General features: G+C 41.0%; 1 protein-coding gene and 2 long non-coding RNA genes across 4 annotated transcripts in view; 1 reads left to right on the top strand and 2 right to left on the bottom strand.

Annotated features, from left to right (window-relative positions):
• LOC309621327 overlaps positions 1–27,807 on the bottom strand; it is a 270,404-nt gene that overhangs the window by 193,366 nt on the left and 49,231 nt on the right. The gene's annotated exons all lie outside the window — the stretch shown is intronic.
• LOC309621328 lies at positions 1,900–14,966 on the top strand. The gene is made up of 3 exons (XR_014239937.1): positions 1,900–3,381; positions 6,563–6,673; positions 8,274–14,966. It is a non-coding gene; the product is annotated as an uncharacterized lncRNA (long non-coding RNA).
• On the bottom strand, positions 15,096–27,769 carry LOC309621322 (small integral membrane protein 19). 2 transcript variants are annotated; one of them, XM_082408863.1, is made up of 5 exons: positions 27,630–27,769; positions 23,557–23,694; positions 21,904–22,028; positions 18,822–18,904; positions 15,096–16,583 (listed from the first exon to the last, which is right to left on the bottom strand). In XM_082408863.1, the coding sequence occupies exons 2-5, from the start codon at positions 23,688–23,690 to the stop codon at positions 16,491–16,493; spliced, it is 435 nt and encodes a 144-aa protein (XP_082264989.1). In that variant the 5' UTR covers positions 23,691–23,694; positions 27,630–27,769; the 3' UTR covers positions 15,096–16,490. The 2 variants fall into 2 exon arrangements, with proteins under 2 accessions (XP_082264989.1, XP_082264990.1); XM_082408864.1 differs by lacking the exon at positions 18,822–18,904.

Below are 27,807 nucleotides of genomic sequence, written 5' to 3'. Positions count from 1 at the left end.
TTATGTATAACTAGGTTCTAAATTTTCATAATAGACTTATAAAAAGTAACTGTCTGAAACTGCCCCAAGGCTGCCAAGACCTCACTTTCCAGACAGGATTGGAGGAAAATGACTCTGTTCTTAAATCTCTATGTACTTATTTATTTATTTATTTATTTATCTATTTATTTATATTTGGCTGTGTTGGGTCTTCGTTTCTGTGTGAGGGCTTTCTCCAGTTGCAGCGAGTGGGGGCCACTCTTCATCACGGTGCGCGGGCCTCTCACTGTCGCAGCCTCTCCAGTTGTGGAGCACAGGCTCCAGATGCGCAGGCTCAGTAGTTGTGGCTCACGGGCTTAGTTGCTCCGCGGCATGTGGGATCTTCCCAGACCAGCGCTCGAACCCGTGTCCCCTGCATTGGCAGGCAGATTCTTAACCACTGTGCCACCAGGGAAGCCCTATGTACTTTTTTTTAAGTAATGCTTTTAATTTAGACTACAGAATTCTAAACAATATTCTGTACAATTAAAAAAATCATAAACAAGCTGCTGCATGGGAAAAGAGAAACCTATGAATGTTAAATATGACACGCTCTATTCCGGATTCACTCCTGATTTTTAGTAAATGTACTCTGCGTTCTTATGTAGTACTGTTTTGCATTCTGCTTCACTCACTGTGTCATTTTACGTATCCATGCCCCTAACTCATTTTCTAAGCTGCCATTCCCCCCCCCCCCTCCGTTTTTAACTTCAAACTCCATCAGGTTTGTTCTGGCCATGTCCCTGGCCTGCTTAGAATCTTCTCTTGGTTCTCCATTGTATTTAAAATCAAAGCCAAGCTCACAGAACACCTTCTGAGCTGGCCTCTCTGCTTTGTCCCCCTCCCCCCGCACGGGATGCCGAGCATTAATGCAGACTTGATAAGCACTGCTGAGTTCTCTCCAGGATGGATACCCTGATTAGTACTCCCACGCCCGAGCTGACAGCCCTCAGCCCCTGCCCACACCTGGCGCTATCCAGCTTGCTGATTTTGCTGGTCTAACTGGTATAAAATGTTTAGGGATGAGTGATGCTTAATGCTTATGGTTTCCTCCTCTGGTCATTGCTTGCTTACAGACTTTACCATCTTCACTTGGAGCACCCATCATTTTCTTCCTGAGTTGCCTTAGATCCTTGTCAGTTTTAGATATTGCAAAAATCTTCTCAAGGGATTAATCTCCAAAATATCCAAACAGCTCATGCAGCTCAATCTCAAAAAAACGAACAACCCAATCAAAAAATGGGCAGAAGACCTAAATAGATGTTTATACAAAGAAGACATACAGATGGCCAACAAACACATGAAAAAACGCTCAACATCACTAATTATTAGAGAGATGCAAATCAAAACCACAGTGAGGTATCACCTCACACTGGTCAGAATGGCCATCATCAAAAAGTCTACAAATAAATGCGGGAGAGGGTGTGGAGAAAAGGGAACCCACACTGTTGGTGGGAATGTAAATTGATACAGCCACTATGGAGAACAGTATGGAGGTTCCTTAGAAAACTAAAAATAGAACTACCATGTGACCCAAAAATCCCACTCCTGGGCATATACCCAGAGAAAACCATAATTCAAAAAGATACACGCACCCCAATGTTCATTGCAGCACTATTTACAATAACCAGGACATGGAAGCAACCTAAATGTCCATCAACGGATGAATGGATAAAGAAGATGTGGTACATATATACAATGGAATATTACTCAGCCATATAAAAGAATGAAGTTGTGCCATTTGCAGACACATAGATGAACCTAGAGACTGTTATACAGAGTGAAGTGTAAGTCAGAAAGAGAAAAACAAATATATTATTGCATATATGTGGAATCTAGAAAAATGGTATAGATGAACTTATTTGCAAAGCAGAAATAGAGAACAAACGTATGGATACCAAGTGGGGGAAGAGGGGGTGGGATGGATTGGGAGATAGGGATTGACATATATACACTATGTATAAAATAGATAACTAATGAGAATAGACTGTATAGCACAGGGAACGTTACTTAATGCTCTGTGGTGACTTAAATGCGAAGGAAATCCAAGGAAGAGGGGATATATGTATACGTGTGGCTGATTCACTTTGCTGTACAGCAGAAACTAACATTGTAAAGCAAATATACTCCAATTTTTAAAAAAAATCTCCTCTTGGACCCGTCAAGACTTAATCCATAGTGTCCTTCACTGAAGAGATATTCCCAATTTTGATGAAAATAAATTAACATATCTTTTGCTGGAGTCTGTTTGTGAGTTTTAATACTCATTCTTCAAGATTATTCTACTATAATCTGCTCCATGAAATTAGTCATCACCTCCTCTAGGATCTTGAAAGACTTTATTTATACTTCCTTTATTTTATCTGCTTTAAGGAATTTCTTGTGATGTTCTGTTTTGCTTTCTGAAGTCTGACCTCCTCAAGGGTAAGGACTGAGTGTTGTTCATCTCTGAATCCCCAGTGCAGTCTGACTCATGGAAGTTCCATGTTGGTGGAATGAATAAATGACCCATGGTAGTGGCCATGTCGTTATCTATGTGGAATTCCAGTAAGTCATTTCCTCTCGCCCCTACAATGCATTAGCAGAGAACCTTCCGCTCCCATGGTCTCTTTTGTCCACAGTTACTTGGAATTGGAACTCAGACAGAGTGAGTAAAAGACAGCGTCAGATGCTGGCCCCAAGAGATCTTGAAGCAGGGCAGCCCTTCGGGGCATGTGTGTTGCTCTTCAAGGAGGGGAGGTGGTCTGCAGGGAGAAGAGAGCAAAAGTCCAAGGTGCCAAGGGAGGGAGATCAGGTTTTCCTTGGTTCTTGCCAGGTTTTCTGCTTTGGATCCCTCATGAAGCTTTGGTCATAAGGTACCTCTCTATTCCTTTACCTCGAGAAAGCTCCAGTAAGTATCCCAAAGATACCTAGTCACATGTTTTCTACTTAGTAACAGAATAATTGCAACTTTCACATTTTCATTAGAGGTAATAGTAACTTATTCAATATTATGGCTAAGGCATTTTTTCCCCAATATCTTTATTGGAGTATAATTGCTTTACAATGGTTAGTTTCTTCCGTATAACAAAGTGAATCAGCTATACGTATACATGTATCCCCGTATCTCCTCCCTCTTGCGTCTCCCTCCCACCCTCCCTATCCACCCGAAGTGAGAGAGTGGTAAGGCATCTTTTTATTCTTTTAATAACCATACAAAAGTGAACTCACATTCAACTTGTCTTCCACTGATCTCTTTTTAACTGGCTACACTTTTTGTTCTTTAGTTGGGCACACAATGTTTATTGCATCCAAAATTTTTCACATGAAAGTGGAAAACTCAGATAGCAATTTGGTGTGTTGGTGGAAGGACCCAATAAAAAGGTAGGAATCAATATCACTCATTTATTTGTGTGTTAATTCTATTTTATATGTTTTTAAAACATAATTAAACCTGAATCAGTCTTCTATGATTTCACATTTGTAGTAGTTCATATAGTAACTAGGTTGAGTGAATTTTTTTTTTTGGCCATGACTTGTGGCTTGTGGGGCCTTAGTTCCCCAACCAGGGATTGAACCCGCGCCCTCGGAAGTGAAAGCACAGAGTCTTAACCATTGGACTGCCAGGGATTTCCCAGGTTGAGTGAATTTTTTTTTTTTTAAATCTTTGGTTCCCATCAACATTCCATTCCAAACTACGTTTTTCTTTTTTTTTTTTTGACCAGGATTATTTATTTATTTATTTATTTATTTATTTATTTATTTATTTATTTATTTATGACTGTGTTGGGTCTTCGTTTCTGTGCGAGGGCTTTCTCTAGTTGCGACAAGTGGGGGCCACTCCTCATCGCGGTGCGCGGGCCTCTCACTATTGCGGCCTCTCTTGTTGCGGAGCACAGGCTCCAGACGCGCAGGCTCAGTAATTGTGGCTCACGGGCCCAGCTGCTCTGCAGCATGTGGGACCTTCCCAGACCAGGGCTCGAACCCGTGTCCCCTGCATTGGCAGGCAGATTCTCAACCACTGCGCCACCAGGGAAGCCCAGGTTGAGTGAATTTTAAAAAATTTTCTAAATTGAAATATAGTTGATTTACAATGTTTTTTGTTTTTTTGTTTTTTTGTTTTTTTTTTAAATGGGAATTATTTATTTATTTATTTATGGCTGTGTTGGTTCTTCGTTTCTGTGCGAGGGCTTTCTTTAGTTGTGGCAAGTGGGGGCCACTCTTCATCGCGGTGCGTGGGCGTCTCACTATTGTGGCCTCTCTTGTTGCGGAGCACAGGCTCCAGACGCGCAGGCTCAGTAATTGTGGCTCACGGGCCTAGTTGCTCCGCAGCATGTGGGATCTTCCCAGACCAGGGCTCGAATCCGTGTCCCCTGCATTGGCAGGCAGATTCTCAACCACTGCGCCACCAGGGAAGCCCCTTGTTTTTTTATAAATGTATTTATTTTATTTTATTTATTTTTGGCTGCATTGGGTCCTCGTTGCTGCGCAGCGTTTCTCTAGTTGCGGTGAGCTGGGGCTACTCTTCCTTGTGGTGCGCGGGCTTCTCATTGCAGTGGCTTCTCTTGTTGTGGAGCATGGGCTTTAGGTGCACGGGCTTCAGTAGTTGTGGCTCGTGGGCTCTAGAGCACAGGCTCAGTAGTTGTGGCGCATGGGCTTAGTTGCTCCGTGGCATGTGGGATCTTCCCGGACCAGGGATTGAACCCCTGTCCCCCTGCACTGGCAGGCAGATTCTTAACCACTGCATCACCAGGGAAGCCCCATTTACAATGTTTTGTTAGTTTCAGGTGTACAGCAAAGTGATATATATGTATATATGTATATTCTTTTCCATTATAGGTTATTACAAGGTATTGAATTTAGTTCTCTGTGCTATACAGTCAGTCCTTGTTGTCTGTTTTATATATAGTAGTGTGTATATGTTAATCCCCAACTCCTGATTTAGCTCTCCCCCCAACCCCTCTTTGGTAACATAAGATTGTTTTCTATGTCTGTGAGTCTGTTTCTGTTTTGTAGATACATTCACTTGGATCATCTTTTTAGATTCCACAAATAAGCGATATCATATGATACTTGCCTTTCTCTGTCATTTGTCTTTATACTTCTCTTAGTATGATCATCTCTAGGTCCATTGATGTTGCTGCAAATGGCATTATTTCCTTCTTTTTATGGCTGAGTAATATTCCATTGGGGGAATGAAAAATATATATATATATACACATATACATATACATATCTTCTTTATTCCTCTGTCGATGGACACTTAGGTTGCTTACATGTCTTGGCTATTGTACTGAGTGAATTTTTTTAAAAAAAAATGTTATTGTATAATACAACACAGACACCAAAACCCACACTAAACAAATGTATAGCTTAATTAGTAATGATAAGGCAGATACACCCTTGTTATTACCACTCAGGTCAAGAAATAGAAACTTGCTCCCCCCCACCCCATGTGCCCATCACAGTCACACTTCCCTTCAGGTTAAGTTTTAGTTATACAAATGACAAAAGGATTAGGTAGGCAATTATGCAAACAATTTTGCAAGGAGAATGTTTACATATATCATATTAATTTTTAGCACTTAATTTAAAAATCTTACTTGCAGTAAAAAAAATTTATCGTAATATTGGAATAATCACTACTCTATATAGTTTATTGTGTGGTCTCTCTCTCTCTCTCTATAGATAGATAGGCAGATAGATAGATGGATAGATATATATATATAGTTTTAATATATTATCCTAGACCGATGGACAGACATATATTTTGTTTTAATATCTTATCCTCACTACACCCCTTCCAGGAGTTTATTTAACAAACAATGAAGCTAAAGATCAAAGATAAAGAGATTCGCTCAAGGAATAAAGGTAGAATTGAAATCAAGCAGATCTAACCCCCTTTCCATGATATCCTGCTATGATAATTCTAAGTGGTTCTTATTTGTTCATTAAACAAGTTTGCCATAATCTATGCATGTTTTGTTACTGTATGTTACTGAAAGTAAGAAACTCCATTATTTTAAAAATTATATCATACAAATATTTCACTCCTGAGAATGGTCTTTTTTCTTGATTCATCCTAGCAATGCTTTACTTTATTTTTAGCATAAAATAAATAGTCTGGCTCAAAGCGAGTACACAACAATTCTTACGGAACACATACTGTCAGACACTATGCTGAGCAGTTAACATTGGGAATTTCATTTAACCCTGAAAGTAGTTCTTTGAGGTGGGAGTTATTATCTCCATTTTATAGGTAAGGACACAGAGCGCTGCCGGTAGAAAAAGAGCTGGGATTGAAATCAGGTCTTTCTCGGGCCACAGCTCACACTGCTAGCCCCTCGGTTGCACGTCCGCCACACACACCTACTGACTTTGTGCTCACTGGGTCACTGATGGTACCTGCACTGTAGGAGTCTTCTTCTTTTTTTATTTGCATATTCTTGAGTAACTGAACTGAAACTGGAGCAGGAAGAGATACTAGAAAGAAGCAAATGAACCAACCCCACATCTTATATGTGCTCCTAAGCCTATGTCTCTTGGCTTTTTTCCTGATTTACAGCGTGTCAGGATAAGTGCTTTGGAGGAAAAGCAAGACTTCATCCAATCGTCAGTAGAAAGCCTTGGTGGCTGCAGTTTCTGTGACTTACAAAAAGGATACACAGGAGAAGAGGTAGGGAAAGCTTTGTGTCATACTTATTAATTACTGTGGATATTTTAAAAAATATCAAAGAGTGTTATGACAGAGCGGCAATGAAAGAATAACTTTTTCAATATGAACTAGAGCTATTTTTTTTTTTTAATATTTTATTTATTTATTTATTTATTTATGGCTGTGTTGGGTCTTCGTTTCTGTGTGAGGGCTTTCTCCAGTTGCGGCAAGTGGGGGCCATTCTTCATCGCGGTGCGCGGGCCTCTCACTATCGCGGCCTCTCTTGTTGCGGAGCACAGGCTCCAGACGCGCAGGCTCAGTAGTTGTGGCTCACGGGCTTAGTTGCTCCGCGGCATGTGGGATCTTCCCAGACCAGGGTTTGAACCCGTGTCCCCTGCATTGGCAGGCAGATTCTCAACCACTGCGCCACGAGGGAAGCCCTAGAGCTATTTTGAATTCAGTTTGTGCAGCAGCTTATGTAAACCTACCTGTCACTGTGAAAGCCCTTGTCTTCTTTTGTTTTCAAAGTCATAACTTAAATAACAAACAAATATGTTAAGTGGCTTTTGTGAACTGGCTACAAGCTTTGCAGGCCCAGACTTGTCTGGTACAAAGTGTACAAAACAGACGTGTGATTTATAAACTATGGGGTAATCAAATGAATACAAAGAAAAGGAAAGAATCCTCTATATTTGAGTATTTGGGAATGATACTCTAAAAATACTGTAAGGAAAACTTGCTGCAATTTGCTTGACTTTTCTTTGATCTCCAAGGGACTTGAATAAGGTTGATAAATTAGGTGTGCTAATTTATTCTCCAGCAGTAACATCTGCATTATTTTCTACTGGAAACAATGCTTGAACCTCCAAACCATTCTGTTTCTATGAGAATCATAAGAAGCACAGAGTGACAAGGATCTCAGGAGACAACATAATTCTGGTTTTTAACGTTGGGCCTCTCTGTGCCCATATTTCCATCTGGAAAAAATGGAGGTATTTTCATTACTTGAAGGATGACACAGAGACCAAAGGTGTTTAGATGTCGTGAGATACCTAGCTGTGTGTTCACATGTGGTAGTTTTGTTTGATGCTTATTCCTGTACTTTATTCGTTTTCATGAGCTGGCTGCTTTTCCTGGGACTGCAGAGAAAGCTGAAGAATACATGCTGTAGTGGCCAGGAGGCTTTAGGGACTCCGTCCTTGTCTGATTCTGCTCTTTCCAGCTCTTAAATATAGACATTGATTACACAGTAAAAAAATATTGAACATCACCAAGGATCATTCCATTGCCTTCCCAGGGGATCAGGTGGTATAACATTTAGGATGTGAACATCCCTGGGGTAAAGGCAGTCTTATTTCCATTTAACAGGTGAACAAATTGAGGCCTGGTGAGGTTAGTGAGCTACGCTCAAATTCAAATACATACCACACAGATAGAAATAGGCTGGAACTCAGGTTTCAAATTCTGTGTTCTATTAACTAAACCATTACCTAGTTCATTTTGTATCTCTATTGGTGCTTTCAAAATTGTCCTGAAACATACAGAAATGAAGAATTGTCTTTGTATTAAATGTGATTTGATAGAAACTAAATCAAATTCAAATTATATTTTAACTTCTTAGGAGAAAGATGAACTAGATCCTTCTGATTGGCCAAAAATCACAAGTTATAATAGAGTTCAAAAGGAAATGGATTGTTTGGACCATGAAATGGCTTCCCTCCATTCGGAACTGTTTCAAGCTAAATTTACCCTCAAATAGCTTGAAAAAGCAAACGTCAAGCGTCAGTCAAAGCTGTCAGCTAGCAGGACAGTAAGTGTATGGTTAATACATTCAGCTCGAAGTTCTCCACAACAGTAATTAAGGACTAGTGTTTTAAAAAATTTTGTAACTCTTTTGAAGCATACTTGATTTTCCGGCGTCTTTTTTCCTTTTAATAAACAAACAAAGCATATATTTTACAAATATTAAGTTAGCATAACTAAGAGTTGTTATTAATTCTATTTCACCATGGCAACAGGCCACAGGCTATTAAGTAAGGCACCTAAGAAGTAGCCAAAAACATCCAGAACCGTAAGTAAATTAGAATGCAACTAAATAAGCAAATTTTGAGTAAGTAACCACTTTTCCAACCACTTTGATTCACTCATCTGTAGATAAATGAAAATCTGCCCTTGGAACTGGCATTTCTAAAACCCAATCTCCAGTCGTCTGCAGAAAACATCACGGGTCTTGAAGATGAAAAGAGAAAACTAACTCGGATGATCAAAAGTCTCAAGGAAGAAAGGGAGCGACCCCTTTCCCAAAAAGATTTGCTGATAAAGGCCTTGATAGCTCAAAACAGGTGTTTGAAGTTTGTCTGCAATTAGCCAGGCCAATGTCCCTTCCTGTGTTCTGGACTGTTGACATATTTCCTCAGCCTTAGTTGGTTTCCAATCAACAGTGCTTTATTGATTGATATTTTGCTGATATATAAGACAGTAATGTCATTAGATTTTTTAAAATTTATATTTTATATTGGAGTAGAGTTGATTTACAATGTGTGCTATTTTCAGGTGTACAGCAAAGTGATTCAGTTATACATATACATATATCCATTCTTTTTTCATATTCTTTTCCCATATAGGATATTACAGAATATTGAGTAGAGTTCTCTGTGCTATACAGTAGGTCCTTGTTGATTATCTATTTCATACATAGTACCGTTGTGTGTATATGTTAATCCCAACCTACTAATTTATCCCCCCCTCCTTTCCCCTTTGGTAACCATAAGTTTGTTTTCAATGTTTGTGAATCTGTCACTGTTTTGCAAATACGTTCATTTGTATCATTTTTTTAGATTCCACATATAAGTGACATCATATATTTGTCTTTGTCTGACTTACTTCACTTAGTATGATAATCTCTAGATCCATTAGATTTTGTTTAAGAATTATAAATTGTGGGAAATGGTGACTTAAGTAAATTCAAAATGTGATGCTGTGGTAATCTACTAAACCTGAATGTAACAAGAGAGAAATTAATTTGTAAAAACCTGCACCATGACTACTCTTTCAAACGACAGAATTGGTCCGCTAAAGATTGTCTGAAACCAACCAGCAAATCTGTAGATTACCTGCAATCCCTTCACAGCCCCAGGCCAGCTTTGTTCCCTTTGGAATTCAAAGAGCTTTGCATTTGCTGGACTTTACTGTTAGGGTGAATGAGTTTAAGAAATCACAAACCAATTAAAATACTGGTGTAGCAAAACGAATTTGGAAAGGCAAATGTGTAACCACACACACACAAAAGGTTAATGTTTTGGGACTGTTTGCTTTTTTTGACTTTCCATGCGACTATTTTCATTGGTACGATGAACTGAGATTTCTCTACCAATGTTTTTTGAAGAATAATTATATATATATTTAAAATTGTAACACCTTAAAAATATATAGTATACTTACTGTGCTCTGGGATATTTTAAGGAAAATAAATCCATCCTTTTTTTTTTGCTTTTGGGAGGGTATTAACACTATACAGCTCACATGGTGAAGAAGTGAGGTCTCCCGCCATCAGCATGTGAGAGAGCCACCTTGGAAGCAGCCCTTCCAGCCTTCGGCTGAAGGTGACCCCACCTGAAGGCTGACATGCTCACTGCTACCTCGAGAGACCCTGAGCCACCCAGAGACCCTGTTCTCAAATTCTTCACCTGTGAGAAAATAAATGTTTGTTATTGTAAGCCACTAAAAAAATAAAATAAAATAAACTACTATATGTTGTTGGAGTTTAATCACTGTCACAAAGTATACAGGACTTCTAGCAAGGGCTGCAAGGATGGTAGAAACACTATTGCTCTCTTGCACTGGGAAAAAATAGAAAACTATTAAGACAGCTTTATTCCATAGGCCTGGCTGCCTTCTTGGATGATTTAATTAAGTGATTATTTGTTAAACATCTAGAATTTTTAAAGTATCCACTGTAGTGGATAAAGAAAAAACTTGACAGCAAACTATATGTTTGTCAGAAACTGCCTTTTTATATACCTGCCTTCGTACCTCTCTCTGTTTGCCCCCGGAGACATTTCTTCCCATTTAATCTTTACATTTCTCAGTATTGCAGAAGTTCAGGACTGGAAGAGTCAATCCCATTGTTCTCTTTTCCTCATTTGTAAAATGGTAACCAAAAGCTCATCTCTCTTCCTACCTCACTGGGATGAGACAGAGTTGACTGTTTTAACAGATACAAAACTGTAGAATCACTCTCTTTATTTAGGGATTCCAATGCATTTAATCATTTTGGTGGGGAAGAGGTGACATTCTGATTGCTAGCGTTTGAACTAAGATGATGGAGAAGGGCAGAATTGGATGTGGTAGCCAAATGAATAGGTGGAGTTTAGTTAATTGCTTACATAATGATTTCAGAGGCTGTAAAGGCTCTCTTATGCCTAAAAATTAAACTTCTCTGTAATGCCTGAAAACTTCATTCCTTTCCAGCTGAAGGCTCTCTCTGTTAAAATGCAGAACAAACAAACACCCTGTTTTATCAGTCATTTATACTTTTGTGGAAGTGTGTTTTAGATTCTTTCTTGGAATAGATTTTGATAGACAGAAGGGTATTGGATACTGTGTGAAGAAGTAGAGAAGAAAGAAGCATAATGTTGTCCAAGACACCTTCAGAAACACTGCCTGTTTTTCAGTTTTGCCAATGATTGGTGTGATACAAAAAATAGATTCTGGTTGACTAAGAAATTGACTGACAAATACTTTTTCTATAACTTAAAAAAGGAATTTCAAGCTTATAGAAATGTTAAAATAGTACAAAAAGTTCTATATACTCTTTATTCCCACTTGATAAGAGCCCCTACTTTCTCCATCATTGTCTTTCCTCAACTGGTCATTCATTATGCCGAGACTTTGCTTAGATTTGAGTTTCCAGCTGCTATCACTTCTCTTTTTTTCCCCCCCAAAGAACTTCCTTTAGCATTTCTTTTACAGCAGATCTGCTGATGATAAAGCCTTTCAATTATCATTTACCTGAAAGTATTTCATTTATCTAAACATATTTGTAACAGCTACTTTGAAGTCCTTGTCTGATAATTCAACATCTGGGTCATCTTGGAGTCAGTTTACATTGACTGTTTTTTCTCTTGATGGACCACATTGTCCCATTTCTTCTCTTGACTGTGGATCACATTTCCCTGCTCTTCTCATTCCTGTAATTTTTGATTGTATGTTGGGCATTGTGGATGATACAGTGTTAGAGACCCTAGATTCTTTTATCTTCTCTGAAAAGTGTTGAGTTTTGTTCTAGCAGGTAATTACTTTGGCAGGATTCAAATTGTATCTCCAGTGGTAGGCAACAGCTGAATACCCAGCTTAGTTCTTTCAGCCTTTCAGCTGTTTGTTTTCTGCCAATCTCCTTAGGGTCTCTCATGTAGATTCGTAATTCAGGGATCAGCCAAGGACTTGGCAGAATTTACATGTATATTTTGGGGTGCCCCCTTCTGGGGTTCACTTCTTTCTGTGATGTTCCCCTCACTTTTCAGCCTAGAAGCTCTGAACACTGCCCTGTTCCTCAAACTAATTTCACTGTAGCTTTCTCCTTGAGTTCTAGCTATTCTCAATGGGTGGACTAAGAAATACCTTCAGGCAAAAAACCCATATAAACACAGATCTCAGCCAGTGCCGTTCCTTCTTTCAAGCGTCATCTTCTTCCTGGTTTGTCTGCTTATGGTTTCCTTCAGATAGCTGTTTTTATGTTTTGTTCTGAACTCATTATCTGTAAGAGAGTTAGTCTGACACAATTATTCCTCCATTACCAGAAACAGAACCTACAAACACTTTTTTAAAATATAAAAATAAACATCAATTCTGTAAATTGTTGCCAGCAAATTAATTATTTCAGCAACTACCTACCAAGTATTTACTTTGGGCTAGTTACCGTTCTAGTACTGGCGCTAGAAAGCATTTCAGACACAAGATTTATATTAGCTTGTAGTCAACTTAAATGGGCCTTTTTTTAAAACCTCAAGATAAAATGTTATTCAGAGACACTTGCAATCCCTTCCCCAAAATGAATATAATAAACATACATTAACTTGTTATGTGATAAATACTTTACATTTATGTGGTGCATTTTTTTCCCCAGATTTCTGAGGCCAAAGGCATTTGCAGTTGAGTTTAATAACATCAATATTGGTTGCAGTTAAAAAGCCCCAACTTTCTTTGGCTAGCTTGCAATTTGTCAAAATATTTTTTTCATACAACTCCCTGGGATGGACCTACTCTTTCGTAACAGTGAGACCTCTGTCATTTCTTGATTTGGAAGAGAAGAAAGAAACTTTGGAACTAGAAACATGAAAACTAAAAGACGTGAACAGCACAGTGGTCCTTCAGTATCAAATTTGGTGCTGAACGGCTACCAATAATCCCAGACCGTGATTGGCTTCCCCTTTGACTTATCACCTTCCTACCTCGGGTGTGGAATGCTGCATAAATGGCTTTAGCTTTTCACTATGTCTAAATAAAATAAAGGTCAGCATAGACTCCAGTGCTAAAGGTCACTCATTTATTTTGGGGCGAGGGGTCCAGGATAGAAGAAAGATGACCTGCTGCTGGAAGTTTCCATGTTCTTCTACCTCCTTGGTTCTTGGCTTAATTCCTCATCCCCACTCTTAAATTCTCAGTCAAGACCTGTCTCGCCCAAAGAGACTGATAGGAGGCTGAAGAGGGACAAAAAGACAGGTGGGAAATGTTTCTTGCTTTGTAGTTTTGTGTGAGTCTGGCTCTGGATTTATTAGGGTGTCAAGTGGGAAATAGTTTAAGACTAAGCTCCAGTCCCTCTTCTATGAGCCTCACTATTTTGCATACAGGTTGGATATAAGCCAGGTGTCCTTTTTACTTCCGGTTCTCCAGCACCTATTCCTATTCTGATTCTGTCTTTAGAATCAAATAGCCTTTAGAGGATGACATATGGCTAGCACAGAGTTTGTCCTCCATACCTGTGTGTTGAATGAATCACCTGGCTCCCTGTAATATGCTTTGGTCCCTTCTCTCTCTCTTTTACTAAAAAATAAATGTATTTATTTATTTATTTATTGGCTGTGTTGGGTCTTCGTTGCTGCTCGCGGGCTTTCTCTAGTTGTGGCGAGCAGGGGCTGCTCTTCATTGTGGTGCACGGGCTTCTCATTGCCGTGGCTTCTCTTGTTGCGGAGCACAGGCTCTAGGTGTGCGGGCTTCAGTAGTTGTGGCTCGCGGGCTCTAGAGCGCAGGCTCAGTAGTTGTGGTGCACGGGCTTAGTTGCTCCGCAGCATGTGGGATCTTCCCGGACCAGGGCTCGAACCCGTGTCCCCTGCATTGGCAGGTGGATTCTTAACCACTGTGCCATCGGGGAAGCCCCCTTCTCTCTTTAATTATATTTTCTAAGATACATTTATTCTTTTTAAAAAGTTTTTATTTTATATTGGAGTATAGTTGATTTACAATGTTGTATTAGTTTCAGGTGTACAGCAAAGTGGTTCAGTTTTACATATACATATATCCATTCTTTTTCAGATTATTTTCCCATATAGGTTACTACAGAATATTGAGTAGCGTTCCCTGTGCGATACACTAGGTCCTTGTTGGTTATCTATTTCATATATAGTAGTGTGTATATATTAACCCCAAACTCCTAACTTATCCTTCCCCCACCCCTTTCCCTTTTGGTAACCGTAAGTTTCTTTTGTAAATAAGTTCACTTGTATCATTTTTTTAGATTCCACATATAAGTGATATATGAAATTTGTTGATTATTTTATATATAGTACTAAGATACATTTATTCTTAATATCTGAAATTATTTTTATTACCATTTTCTCTCTTATTTTTACTCAATACTTAAATATATTTCCGACGTTACAGCAGTTTCACCCTAAACTCTGCCTCTCGTTTTCTGATGATTCCTATCAGGAACTCCACCTGAAACGGTGTGGGGTCGTTAGCAAGCGTCTGTGCCCCTTGGAGCGGCGGGCTGGGCCCAGCTGTGCACCCAGGGAGGCTGCCCCTCCGTGCTTACCGCGGAGCGCCTCATGCAGTTAAAGAGAGAAAAGAGGAAACAGAGAACACAAGTGTTCCTGACCTGTTTATTAGTCATGCCTTTTTTCTTCCAAAGAAAATAGTTCCATTGAACCCTTGGTGGATTCAGGGGCAGAAGCAGGACAATCAACCGGTGTCCCTGTGAAGTGTGGCTGCAGGCATCCCCCGCTTTCCCAGCTCAGCTGTGGAAGCAGAGAGGAAACTTCAAAGGCGGACTTGCTGTTGATCCCGCTGGTGGAGGCGTGACTCCCATCAGCGGGCTTTAGAGAGGAAATGAGGAGGAATCTTCCTCTCACACTTGCCAGAGTTCCACGCTCACCAAATGACCTGTCAGGTTTTAGTCGTGACTGTCTCTGTCTAGTGGATGCAAATAAAAAACCATCACAGTCCGTTTCGTTGTGACTGATATTTATTTAGGTACACTGTACAAATCAGCTGAGATAGCCAGTTTTCGTAATTCGTCCAGATTTGTGCCACACATCAGGGACAGCAGGTAAAGCGCTCCCGCTCCTGATTACACGAGAGCAAAGCAAAGTTTAAGAAGATTGTCCCCTTGCTGCTCTGCTATCCCCAGGCCATAACTGTAACTGTTTACAATCCTTCAGTCCAAGTATTCATTCTACATACAGGCGGTGCGTTCAAACTCATCTGTGAATTAAGAAAGAATTATTCCATTTGGTCAACAATTCACCTTGTACAACATAATATATATATTTGAAAGATTTAAATTTTAAAAGTAAATGCAACTTCCCTGAAATGATTTTATTTGGTCTAAACCTTTTCATTTAAGATTTATATTCTTTACTTCATAATTATAAAGGAAAAGGCAAAAATGCTTGAAATATTAACTCTAACTCTTATAGTTTTGATTCAAAAACGAATTTATGGACAGTTACATGGACAGTTGAACTTCCCTGCCACTATCTCCAACCAGCTTTTATTTAAATAAATATGAAAAACTGGGTGAAAACATTTCAATGTACAGTACAAAAATGGTACAAGATATGAGAGTCTGCAGGGAAGCTTATTATGCTAAAAAAAGCCTAAGAAACCATACAGTTACATTAAGGACTGATGGTCACATGACCCAAAAGCAAGCCGCTGACACCGGTCAGAGGTGCCCATATATGCCACAGTGTAGCCCCAGCACGGCCGAAAGAAGACTCTTCTGGTGGAAGAAACTCCTGGGAATACAATTAAGGGGAACAAACTCCAGTCACAGAAAACTTCTACAATTAACAGGGGGGTGCGTATCACAATTTCACAACGCAGAAAAGACAGTTTACTGTGCAAATTCTGAAGTAGCAAAGACGGTTAATTCGGTTAGAGGTAACAACAGCCGTAAGAACACACGTTAGTCCGTTATCCGTATTATATTTATCCCAGAACACAGTCGAAGAGGAAGTTATTCCAATGATTAGATTTTTATTTTTTAAGTTGGCAAAAAAGTTCCAAAGTGGCATCAGCTCCAGACTTTTGCTTCCAAAGATGTGTTTTTATTTCCTGATTGTATCCTGAAGGGATCAAATTCTTCACAAGGTAAAGTCACCGTCTCTGGTGATAGTCTATCTTCCTAGGTACGTGCAGACTCTCTGTGTTCAGGCCTTTTGAGGAATTTCTAATTTGTGGAACAAATGATTTGGAGATGAGGTTTCAAAAAGTGAAACAAAACACACCAAAAACTTGGGGAAAAGTCACAAATAAAATGATTTTATGGAGACAGAAGTTTTAAAAAAATGCTGCTCGTGATTTAGCAGCGTGAGGAGACTGCACTCTTGAACAACAATCATTTCTGCGGCTCATTTTCTGAGATTTCATTCCAATGAGAGCTGTACACTGTCACCTTGGCTCTGCGGCTGCTGATAATCATACTTTCTGGCTATTGAAAAACAAACAAAACAATAAGCAAGAAAAAAGGAGATACGATTAATAAAATCGCAAAATAATTATGAGCTCACATCATTAAATCACAGTCAAGTCATGATTCTCAGTAAAGAATTAGCTTAGAATTATACAATTTTTTATTCATTAGAGGAAATTTATTATACTTCACGATCCTCTAATTTCTCAGCAGTGCTGATATCCATTTTTGGATGTTTATTATTATTGTTTTGTACATCAGGATTATTCAGAGCATTGAAATATAGGGTAAACACTAATTAAGCTACTAAACTTAAATTAACATTTTGTAATGTCCTTCTTTCTTATTCTGCATCTCCACCTCAAGATAAGTTAATAATAGTGCTTTTGTCCACATTGTAAGGAATTTGACTATATTTTAAATGACAAGTCTAAGAGATTTACTGAACATTGTCAGTAACATAAACTAGAAGAAAAAACAGCCTTGCAATTCTGTGTTCTTTTTGTGCTTCTGAGAAATATTTATTGAAGGTCTTAACCTGAAACTAGAGACAGTACAGGGCTAAAGTCTTTGCAAATGTCATTCACTGCTTGGCTTTAAAACTTTCAGTCTTTTCATTAAGTTTTTACCAGCCAAGGAAGAAATACTATTTGTTTATATACTCAGGGTGGATCCAGATTATTGTGGCCGAAAGCTTTACAATTTTGGGAGTCCTATTTAAGGAAAAGAATTTTGTTTGCTATTTCCTTTTGAACCTCCAGACTAAGTCAGGACTAGATATGCCATCAGCACCAAGAACGATGCAATGTGATGGGACTCTTTATTTTTATTTCTTTATTTTTTAAATAAATAAGTAAATTTATTTATTTATTTATGACTGCATTGGGTCTTCATTGTTGGGTCTTAGTTGCTGGGCGCGGGCTTTCTCTAGTTGCGGCGAGCGGGGGCTACTCTTTGTTGCGATGCGCGGCCTTTTCACTGCAGTGGCTTCTCCTGTTGCAGAGCTTGGACTCTAGGCGCGCGGCTTCAGAAGTTGTGGCACGCGGGCTCCGTAGTTGTGGCTCACAGGCTCTAGAGCGCAGGCTCAGTAGTTGTGGCGCACAAGCTTAGCTGCTCCGTGGCATGTGGGATCTTCCCGGACCAGAGCTCAAACCCGTGTCCCCTGTATTGGCAGGCAGATTCTTAACCACTGTGTCACGAGGTAAGTCCCTGCGATGGAACTCTTTAAATGTGCAAATACTCACTATTTACAAGAACAATGGCTTCCAAAGATGTCCACATCCTAATCCCCATAATCTGTGAATATGTTACCTTCTGGGGCAGAAGGGACTTCAAAGATGTGTTTAAGGTAAGGACCTTGAGAAGGGGGATTACCCTGGATTATGTGGCCCAACCTGATCACAGGGGCCCTGAAAATCAGAGAACCTTTCCTGGCAGAGTTCAGAGAGAGAAGGAGCTATAAAAATGGAAGAATGATCAGAAAGATGCAGTGCTACTGGCTTTGAGGATGGGGAATGAAGTCACAAAGCAAGCAACACGGGTGGCTTCTAGAAGCTGGAAAAGGCAAAGAAACAGCTTCTCCTTCAGAGCATCCAGAAAGAAACAGAACTCTGCTGACACCTTGATTTTAGCCAGTGAATCTGCTGTAGGACTTTTAATCTCTAATTTTAAGATCTGTGTTGTGTTAAGCCACTGAATTTGTGGTAATACAGCAGCAACGGAAAACTAGCATGACTTACAAACACAGGTGTTCTGATAAACTTCATTTTATGCCATTCTCATCAAAGAAGAAAAACAGCTGTACACTGGCTTTATAATTCCATATGCTATACTACTGAATATTTTTTGATAGGATCTAACTTCTGATTTTTGTTTGTTTGTTTTTTGTATTTGGTTGTGCCGCCAGGCATGTGGGATCTTAGTTCCCTGACCAGGGATCGAACCCGGGCCTCTGCAGTGAAAACACCGAATCCTAACCACTAGGCCACCAGGGAACTCCCACAAACTTCTGTTTTGACTAGGCATCAATGAAAACTTAACTCTTTATTTATAATTTTCTATACAGAGCTTCTGGTTCCCTGTTTTTGTTTTTCAAATACTTAAATTTTCTTAAGGATTTTTTTTTTGAGGTGAAATACAAAAACATAAAACTTGCCATTTTAACCGTTTTTAAGTGTACAGTTCAGGGACATTAACTGCATTCACACTGTTGTGCTGCCACCACCAGCACCCTTCTTTTGATCACCCCACACTGACCTCTGTCCTCATGACACGGTAACTCCCCACTCCTTCCTTTCCCACTCCTGGTGATGATTCTGCTTTCTGTCTCTGTGAATTTGCTACACAGAAGAGAAATCACACAATATTTGTTCTTTTGTGACTGGTTTCTTTCACTTCACAATAAAAATAATTATGAAGCATAATGTCTTCAAGGTGCATCCGTGTTGTAGCATGTGTCAGAATTTCCTTCCTCTTGGGATTTCCCTGGTGGCACAGTGGTTAAGAATCCGCCTGCCAGTGAAGGGGACATGGGTTCGAGCTCTGGTCCAGGAAGGTCCCACATGCCGCGGAGCAACTAAGCCCATGCGCCACAACTACTGAGCCTGCGCTCTAGAGCCCACGAGCCACAACTACTGAGCCCACGTGCTGCAACTACTGAGCCCGTGCTCCACAACAAGAGAAGCCACCGCAATGAGAAGCCCGTGCACCGCAACGAAGAGTAGCCCCCACTCACTGCAACTAGAGAAAGCCCGCGCGCAGCAAAGAAGACTCAATGCAGCCAAAAAAAAAAAAAAGAATTTCCTTCCTCTTAAAGGCTGAATAACATCCTATGCACGTACAGACCACATTCTGTGGATCCATCAGTAAAGGACACTTGGGTTGTTTCCATCTTTTGGCTACTGTGAATAATGCTGCTCTGTTACATTCAGTTTTACTTCTTATTCTGAACTAGTAACACATGAATGCAAAAGGGACAACAGAGGAAACAGGGAAGGTGTACCTTCCTCCCACCTGATTAGTCCTGAAGCTCCTATCCCCAAAGGAACTGCTGTTACTACTTCTCAGGATAAAATTTATGCTGAAGAAGTTTCTAGAGGTTCTACTTGTGTAAAAAATATATATATGGTTTTTCTACTTTTCACCTGAAATTCCACTCCACCCGAGACATATACCAGTAACATCTTGCTGATCACTCTTTCTTGCTTCTTTTTATGTGTGCGCACAAACACACAGACATCTTTCTTTTAAAAATATCCAATCTTTTCCCTCGAGTCCCACAGTGTTCCCATCAAGGTAATGAATGTTAATAATCTGATGTGTATCTTTCCAAGCCTTCCTCCAGGCTTGTGTAATTATACAGCACATTTTTAGAAACAACCCAATCAAAAAATGGGCAGATGACCAAAATAGACATTTCTCCAAAGAAGACATACAGGCACGTGAAAAGATGCTCAACATTGTTATTTATTAGAGAAATGCAAATCAAAACTACAATGAGGTATCACCTCACACCGGTCAGAATGGCAATCATCAAAAAGTCTATAAATAATAAATGCTGGAGAAGGTGTGGAGAAAAGGGAACCCTCCTACACTGTTGGTGGGAAGGTAAATTGATACAGCCACTATGGAAAACAGTATGGAAGTTCCTTAAAAAATTAAAAATAGAGTTACCATATGATCCAGCAATCCCACTCCTGGGCATATATCCAGAGAAAACTATAATTTGAAAAGATACATGCACCCCAATGTTCATTACAGTGCTGTTTACAATAGCCAAGACATGGAAGCAATCTAAATGTCCATATACAGATGACTGGATAAAGAAGACGTGGTATATATATATATATATATATATATATATATATATATATATATATATATATATATACAATGAACTATTACTCAGCCATAAGAAAGAATGAAATAATGCCATTTGCAGCAACATGGATGGACCTAGAGATCATTATACTAAGTGAAAGACAGAGAAAGACAAATATCATATGATATCACTTACATGTGGAATCTTAAAAAAAAAAAGATACAAATGAACTTATTTACAAAACAGAAATAGACCCACAGACATAGAGGACAGACTCCTGGCTGCCAAAGGGGAAAGGAGTTGGGGAGGAATGAATTGGGAGGTTGGGATTAACATATGCGTACTACTGTATATAAAGTGGATCATCAATGAGGACCTACTGTATAGCACGGGGAACCATACTCAATATTTTGTGGTGACCTATAGGGAAAAGAATCTGAAAAAGAATATATATATATATATATATATATATATATATATATATATATAGCTGAATCACTGTGCTGTATACCTGAAACTAATACAACATTGTAAATCAACTATATTTCAATTAAAAGAAAATTCTATAGAACATTTTTATTACACGTAGATGGGGATATTTTGGTCATTTGATTTTAAAGGAGCAGTACCCTAGCATATATATAATTACATCTTGCCTTTTCTCACTTAATGATACACCATGGAAACCACACCTCATTTTTTTAAATGGTGGCATCAAAGGCTGTGGCTTGGATGTACAATTCACCCTGGCTCCATGCCCTTTAATCTTTGTTTCTTCTCCACCACTTACTCACAGGGTTTAGTACCACAGGACATGTTAATAACCTCTGGCCTGGAAGCCGTTCCTATACTGCTATGGCTGCAGCACATAGTAATTTAATTGTAATAGAAGTGACTGCAAACTCTATAAACACAAAATTTCAAACCTAAACTAAAGTAGGTTCAGCTCAACATCCCCTCAGCCAGATCCCCAAAATGCTCTTGGCCACCTCAACGCCACTGCACACGAGGGAAGTGCAAAGGAGGGAAATTAGAGAAGGATGAGACAGCAGCCTCACCGATTGTTAAGGCATCTAATTTCTGCCAAATTTTCAAAACATGAAACATGTTGCTAGGGCTCTTCTCAGGGTCTTGGAAGGGCCCCAAATAAGTGAAGTGTCCTGAAACACTAACTTCATGCAAAACGGGTTTGCTGATACTGTGTTGAGCATCTAAAAGAGACCCTACGTTTTCATTACCAGCTATTTCTTTCTTAAAATAAAAAAAAAAAATTTTTTTAATTGAAGTATAGTTGATTTACAATGTTGTGTTAGTTTCTGGTGTACAGCAAAGTGATTCAGATATACATACATATATTCTTTTCCATATTCTTTTCCATTATGGTTTATTACAGGATATTGAATATAGTTCCCTGTGTCATTATTAGCTATTTCTGATAACCTTTGCCAATGAGACTCAACCCCAAAGAGTCTATTTTAAATATGCTTACGTATGTAATTAAGCACAGAATATACTTACAAATGGAGTACATTTCCAGTTGCTGTCTTAAACGAATTTTGCTTATTGTGTCATAAAAGTTGGGCTCTGACAGAGTGTCTGTTGGAGGTGGCACACTGAATATCCTCATAATTTTCCTTTTATTTCTAAAACACAAAACCAATGCAGAAAAGAGATTTGTATTCATAGCTGTAGGACTGTAACATTCACACGATTGTAGTGACCAGAAGCTGCATTAAAAGCACGTTAAGTGGCCATGAGTCCATCTTCTATTTTGTTCCCGTGAGATGCTTCCTGGGCTCAAGTATTCTTTCTTTCACTAGAAGTATGAAGCTGTACGTGTACAGTCACAGGGTTATAAGAAAGAAAAGGCAGTAGCTGAACACGCCCACTTCATACAACAAAGTGTCTCCCCTCAATCCCCGCAAAAGAGCCCTGTTGTACGGAAAAATGCTCAGACAAAAAAAGCATGATTTTTTTCCCCTCCCTCTCATGTCATGCAAATAAAGCTAAGTTATTGCGGGCAGAGAATAAACAGAATGTGAGCAGACCTTAATTTTGAAAAACAATGAATAAACGATTTCTTAAATAGAGTAGCATGGCCTTAGTGGGGTCATCTAGTTAAAATTAACAACAGCCTGTCTCTGCCTTTAAAACAGTGGGGTGGGGAGGAGACGGTGGCTATTTTTAGGGGAAGGCTGTTACCTGCCAGTGGCTCCCCCATGTTCTGTGGAGGCCTCCTCTCGCCTCCCCCCCCTCCCGCCCCACCCGCTCCCCCAAGGGTCCAGGCGGCCAGTGGGCCAGCGGCTCAGGGGTCTCAGGGTCGGGAAGGGCGAGCCTGCAGGTCCCGTGGCAAGTGTGGGACTGAACTGTTCCCTGGGCGGAGCATCAATTATTCTTGGTTGACTAATTATCCTGAACTGTCTAATGCCTTTGACCTTGGTAGAGGACGCCACGAAGCACATGGCTACGGGCAGGAGCAGCTCAATCCAACTACTGCTGTTTTTCCTCTTCAAAGCACGCCCCTCACCGTGCATTTTTTTTAACTTGTACTTGAAGGAAAGGAGCCAGGGAGTGTGGAAAAGAACAGCTGAATTACGCTACAGCATCTGGAGTCACAGCAAGAAATATTTATTGAGGATTTACACCATGTGGCACATCAGGGACACAAAGGTTAAATAAAAGTCCTTGTTCTCAGGGGACTGAGTTTTGGGGGATGGACGGACAAGTAATTGGATCATACCAATATTACGCACAAGAAACAGAAGGGAGGGCTTGAAATTTGCGAAGACAGAATTGCTGAACACATAGGAGTTAGAGTTTGTGCATTTCAGGGACATTGGCCCAAAATACGTGCTCATCCAAGGGTGACAGTGAAGCTGGCTGAATGAGAAAACTGAGCTGTACCAGAAATGATAGAATAGGAGTATACAGCAGCTGGTCTGGGTGCCAAGAGCTGCACTTAAATCCCCATCTCTCAGAGCAACTGGGTTTTCCAAGCCAAATCCTGGTGTCCAGTATGTGAGGGCTGACCCGACTAGACAGTGATTTCATAGCAGGAACAAAAATGCTGATTAAATTATTTTTGTGCATTTAACTTAGATCAAACAAACAAACCTGCAAAACTTATAAATGCCCGGGTTCTTATCAACCCTGAGAATCTAAAGCCTTTACCTCTTGGCATACATGAAGAGCCCAAAGCTGACAAGGATCACTACCAGGTACACGTTGGTGGCTTCATTCCAGGCCTCGTGAACGCTGTAATCGATGGAGCCCTCGTCACCCATCACTCCGTAACCGCCAGGCATGGGACTGTAAGGCAGCAAAGAGGGCAGGGTTTCTTTCAGTTAGTGATGGTGTGACGGCTGGACAAGGGCTGGCAAACAGAGGGCCTGCTGGCCAGCTCCAGCCCCCTGCCTGTCTTTGTATGGCCCAGGAGCCAAGAATGGTTTTACATTTCTAAACGGATGCATTTTAAATGGAGCATCTTCCATTTTTGCCTCACAGCCCTCAAAGCCTAAAATGTTTACCATCTGGCCCGTTAAGAAAATGTTGGCCAACCCTGGTCTAGATCACTAAGGCATGGAACACATTTTCGCCTATTTCTGACTTTGAAACACCACAGCTCCTACATAAAGGTTCAAACTCGGGATTAAAAAATCATATTTCTAAAGGGATATGGGTTGAAATGTCACTGCATGGTTTCCAAACTGTAACTATCACCCAGACGAAAGCAACTGAATGCTTAAAACAGAGGTCCACAGAACTGGCTGGGATGCTGAGAGAGAAGGACAGCGTTAGACTCGTGACAGCGGTCGGGATGAGATGCGCCAGCCAGGACCGCGCTCTTCCACGGGCCCCTGACACAACTGGAAAACGAAAATGTCTGGAGCTTTATCTAGTTTTGGCCTCCTGGCCCACTGTGGAAGCTATGGGATAAAAAGGTACTTTTTGCTATTTACACAGCTGTGACTTCTATTCAAGGAAATGCATTCTTTGGACATTCCCACAGAAAATGAATGGTAACAGCAAGTGTATCAAGTAGCAAGGGACAGCTACTGGTTTCTTATTTGCATTTGGGAAGTTCATTGAATTTTTCCTTAAAGAGAAAGTTCTGCTCTTGTGTTAAATCTAAACTAGGTAAGTCTAAGTAAAATGACCTAATATGTGAAAGAAATTCAGAAGTGTTGTTTTAGATACTCTATCAAAAGGAGAAACACTGAAGAAATGACAGGTGATAACTGTACTGTAGTTTCTACTAAGATAGTCATTTTCTAATACCAAGGGAAAAAAGTATCTGGAATGTCCAAGAAATTGTTTTGCAACTTTCTCTAGACATCCTACAACAGTGAAGGCATTGCAGAAATTCCTCCACTGAAATATCTTGCAATCTGTCCTGTGAGCCTCCAAAATGTTTTTTTTTTTTTTTTTAAAGGAGAGTGATGGTCTTTTTCTTTTTGTTTTTTAAATATTTATTTATTTAGTTGGTTGCACTGGGTCTTACTTGCGGCAGGTGGGCTCCTTAGTTGCCTCTCCAGGGCTCGTTAGTTGTGGCTCGCCAGCTCCTTAGCTGTGGCATGCGAACTCTTAGTTGCAGCATGCATGTGGGATCTAGTTCTCTGACCAGGGATCGAACCCAGGCCCCCTGCACTGGGAGCACGGAGTCTTATCCACTGTGCCACCAGGGAAGTCCCCAAAATGTTCTTTAGTGTAGATTTGGCTCAGTAAGTTAGTAAGTGTATATTAAGGGCAGAGTCTGTTTTCTTTCTTACAGTTTGCCTCTGCATAAAATGAATGAAATTTCCTTGGGGTCTGCTCCCAGGCCAGGTGGCATGTTGGCCCCGTTCTGACACCTGAAGTCTCTGTCAGACGTTTGCGGACAGACTGTATTAAAGTGAGTATCGTGAATGGCCATTTAACTTAAATTCTAGACATTGAGGGCAAGAGTCATTCCTCTGAAACATCTATTAGTGTCTGATGAGCATTAAGATTGGTCTTTTAAAAATTAGCCAGAGAATAATAAAAACAGAACTTAAAACTTTATAGATGCAAGATCTAAATATTATTAAATCATTAAACATACCCAATTCCTAGATATTAAAGATTGGCTATGGATTTTTTTTTTTTTAAGAGAGTGGAAGGCGCAGGCGGATTTGGCATTATTCAGAGTTTCAATTCTTATTCCTTAAAATTGAACTCCAGAGTTTCTCTGGATGTAACATTATTCATAGTAAGTAATCAGCCTACCTTAGGAATGGAAACTTTTGGAACATCAGAGACTATAACTGTCTTTACAATGGAATCTAGAATTTTTTTCTAGATTTTCATTGGTACCAAAACATAAAATAACGATGACTGTTTTTGGCCATAAGAAATGACTTCAGAGGTCTGATTTGAGGTGCTGCGGAAAGGCCGGCACGGCCATGCAGTGACGGTGGCAGGTTTCAGGATTGGGCGTTACTAACAAATTGGAGAAGAAAAGGGGAGCAGACTTAACAATGGCTACTGAAACATTTTGCAGGTGCCCTTTATCTGACACACTATGAAAGTGTTTCCTACCTGTTTTCTAACACCTGACTGGATCTGAGCCAGGTGAATTTCTTGCTTCAGTGTTCCACAACATTCTGTTCATGTGCCACTCAATAAATGGTGTATTCCTACAGAGCTGTCTTCCTCCTCTAACAAATATGCCAGTTTTTCATTATACTTAGAGAAGGATTCTGAAATTCTGCTGACCAAGAATGGTGAAATCTTACTGTGAATTATACAACTTGATTGGTACCCAGTGACACTACTGTTCTGGGGACACACACTTGAGTTATTTTTAGTAGTACAGTTGTGAAAGACTTGCACCGAGGGTAGGCCTTTCCTGCCTGGTCCTCCATCATGACCAATGGCATGCCTTTGTAAGACTGTCAGGAATAAGGAATGGTCCTGTACAAAGTCACAGTACAGACCACGGCTCCCATGTGGCCTGAACTATGACCGGTGCCCTCCCAGCTCGCCACAGTCTAACCAAGTGTACACACACACACCTGCTGAGCGGCTACTGCACACCTCACAGCCTCCCTCTAAGTCTAAAGCACCAAGGGGCATTACAGTGGTTCGTTCCTGGCAAGTTAATGGATGTTTCAGCAAGACCATCATGTGCTTGGATTGTCATTCAGGGCTTTTCTGAGAAAACTGCACCTTTTTCACATATTTTTCCTGTAAATTAGTGCTTGAACTATTTCAGTAAGGAGTTGCTAGGATGAGCTGAACGTAACTATCCAGAGGTAAAGTTGGCAAAATGTGACAACCGGGGCTTGATTTCAGTTTGACAAACTTTCAAGTAGAGAACTAGTACTCTTCTGGGGATCAAGCGGCTGTATCAAGTTTTAAAATTTTTCCCGTATTTGGGGTTCCCGATGCCATGTCTAGGTGGTTCAGTTTTGAGGATCACTTGTCATCATGTCTTGAATGTTATCCATTTCGTCTCTCACTTACAGCTTTGCTATTTTGAAACAAGTTCAGATTGGAGTCACTCATACAGGTCTACAAGCTCCTTACAACACAACCCATCGCATCAATGTGGTTTTCCCTCAGTCCTCTGAAACGCTAAAGGCTTGGGTTGCTGAAGCGGGAGGGTACAAGGTCACAGGCCTTCAACCAGCAAGACGAAGGCAATTAACACCTGAGGGGCCTGTGCTGGGCAGTCGACATATGCATTTAATTGTCACCATCACCCTGCTGGGAGGCACGAAAGCTCCACCTGGCAGACGACGCGGGGTGGGGGGCTGGGTACACAACTGGCCCAAAACCACCCAGGCTAGCGAGTCGCACGCTGGACTCCCAAACGTGGGCGCTTCCGGCCCTGCCCAGACTCGTGAGACCTGCCAGTCCCGGAAAGAGGAGCAGTCTGGCGGGCAATGTAACCCCCACCCCGGCAGGCGGCGGGGGCTGGAGCCGCCAGGGCTCGGCCGCCGCGGGATGCGCGCGGTGCGATCCTGAAGCGCGCCCGCTCCACCCGCCCCGTCCCCCCCATCCCCCATCCTCCCATCCCGGGTGCCCTGCGCTGCGCAGGCGGCGACTGCCGCCTTTCGATCCGCGATTCTGGAGCTGCGGGCCTCACTGTTCCCTCCGGCCTGGGGCGCGGCGGCAGAGGAGCTGGGACGGCCGGGCGCGGGGCTGGGGGCGCCCTCGGGCTCCCTCCCCTCCCTCTCACCCTCCCCGCGCATGGAGAGGCGGGGCGGGGCGGGGCCACTCACGCCGCTCGCTCTGCAGGCGGCACGCAGCCCGGCTGCTCCGCTCGGCGCTCTTTCCCCCGCAGTCGCGGCCGGACGCGCGGAGCCGGTTACCGCACGGACCGGACGACCTCTGCTTCGTCATTTCCTGCCGGCCCGGCGGCTTCCGGATGGAACGAGGAGCCAGGTCTTTCCCCCCCCG

Source organism: Balaenoptera borealis, assembly GCF_965194805.1.
Source record: "Balaenoptera borealis genome assembly, contig: HAP1_SCAFFOLD_283, whole genome shotgun sequence".
Lineage (NCBI taxonomy): Eukaryota > Metazoa > Chordata > Mammalia > Artiodactyla > Balaenopteridae > Balaenoptera > Balaenoptera borealis.
The sequence above is the reverse complement of the archived record's forward strand: the minus strand, read 5'-3'. Positions and strand labels throughout refer to the sequence as shown.

Excerpts from the sequence above, each read along its gene's own strand:
- LOC309621322 (XM_082408863.1), bottom strand. The coding sequence starts at position 23,690 with ATGCCTGGCGGTTACGGAGTGATGGGTGACGAGGGCTCCATCGATTAC. Across the intron at positions 22,029-23,556 it reads CTCTTCATGTATGCCAAGAG|AAATAAAAGGAAAATTATGA; the intron begins GTAAAGGCTTTA and ends TTTGTGTTTTAG. Across the intron at positions 18,905-21,903 it reads ACTGGAAATGTACTCCATTT|CAAATTCACAGAGACAGAAA; the intron begins GTAAGTATATTC and ends TCTTCTGTGTAG.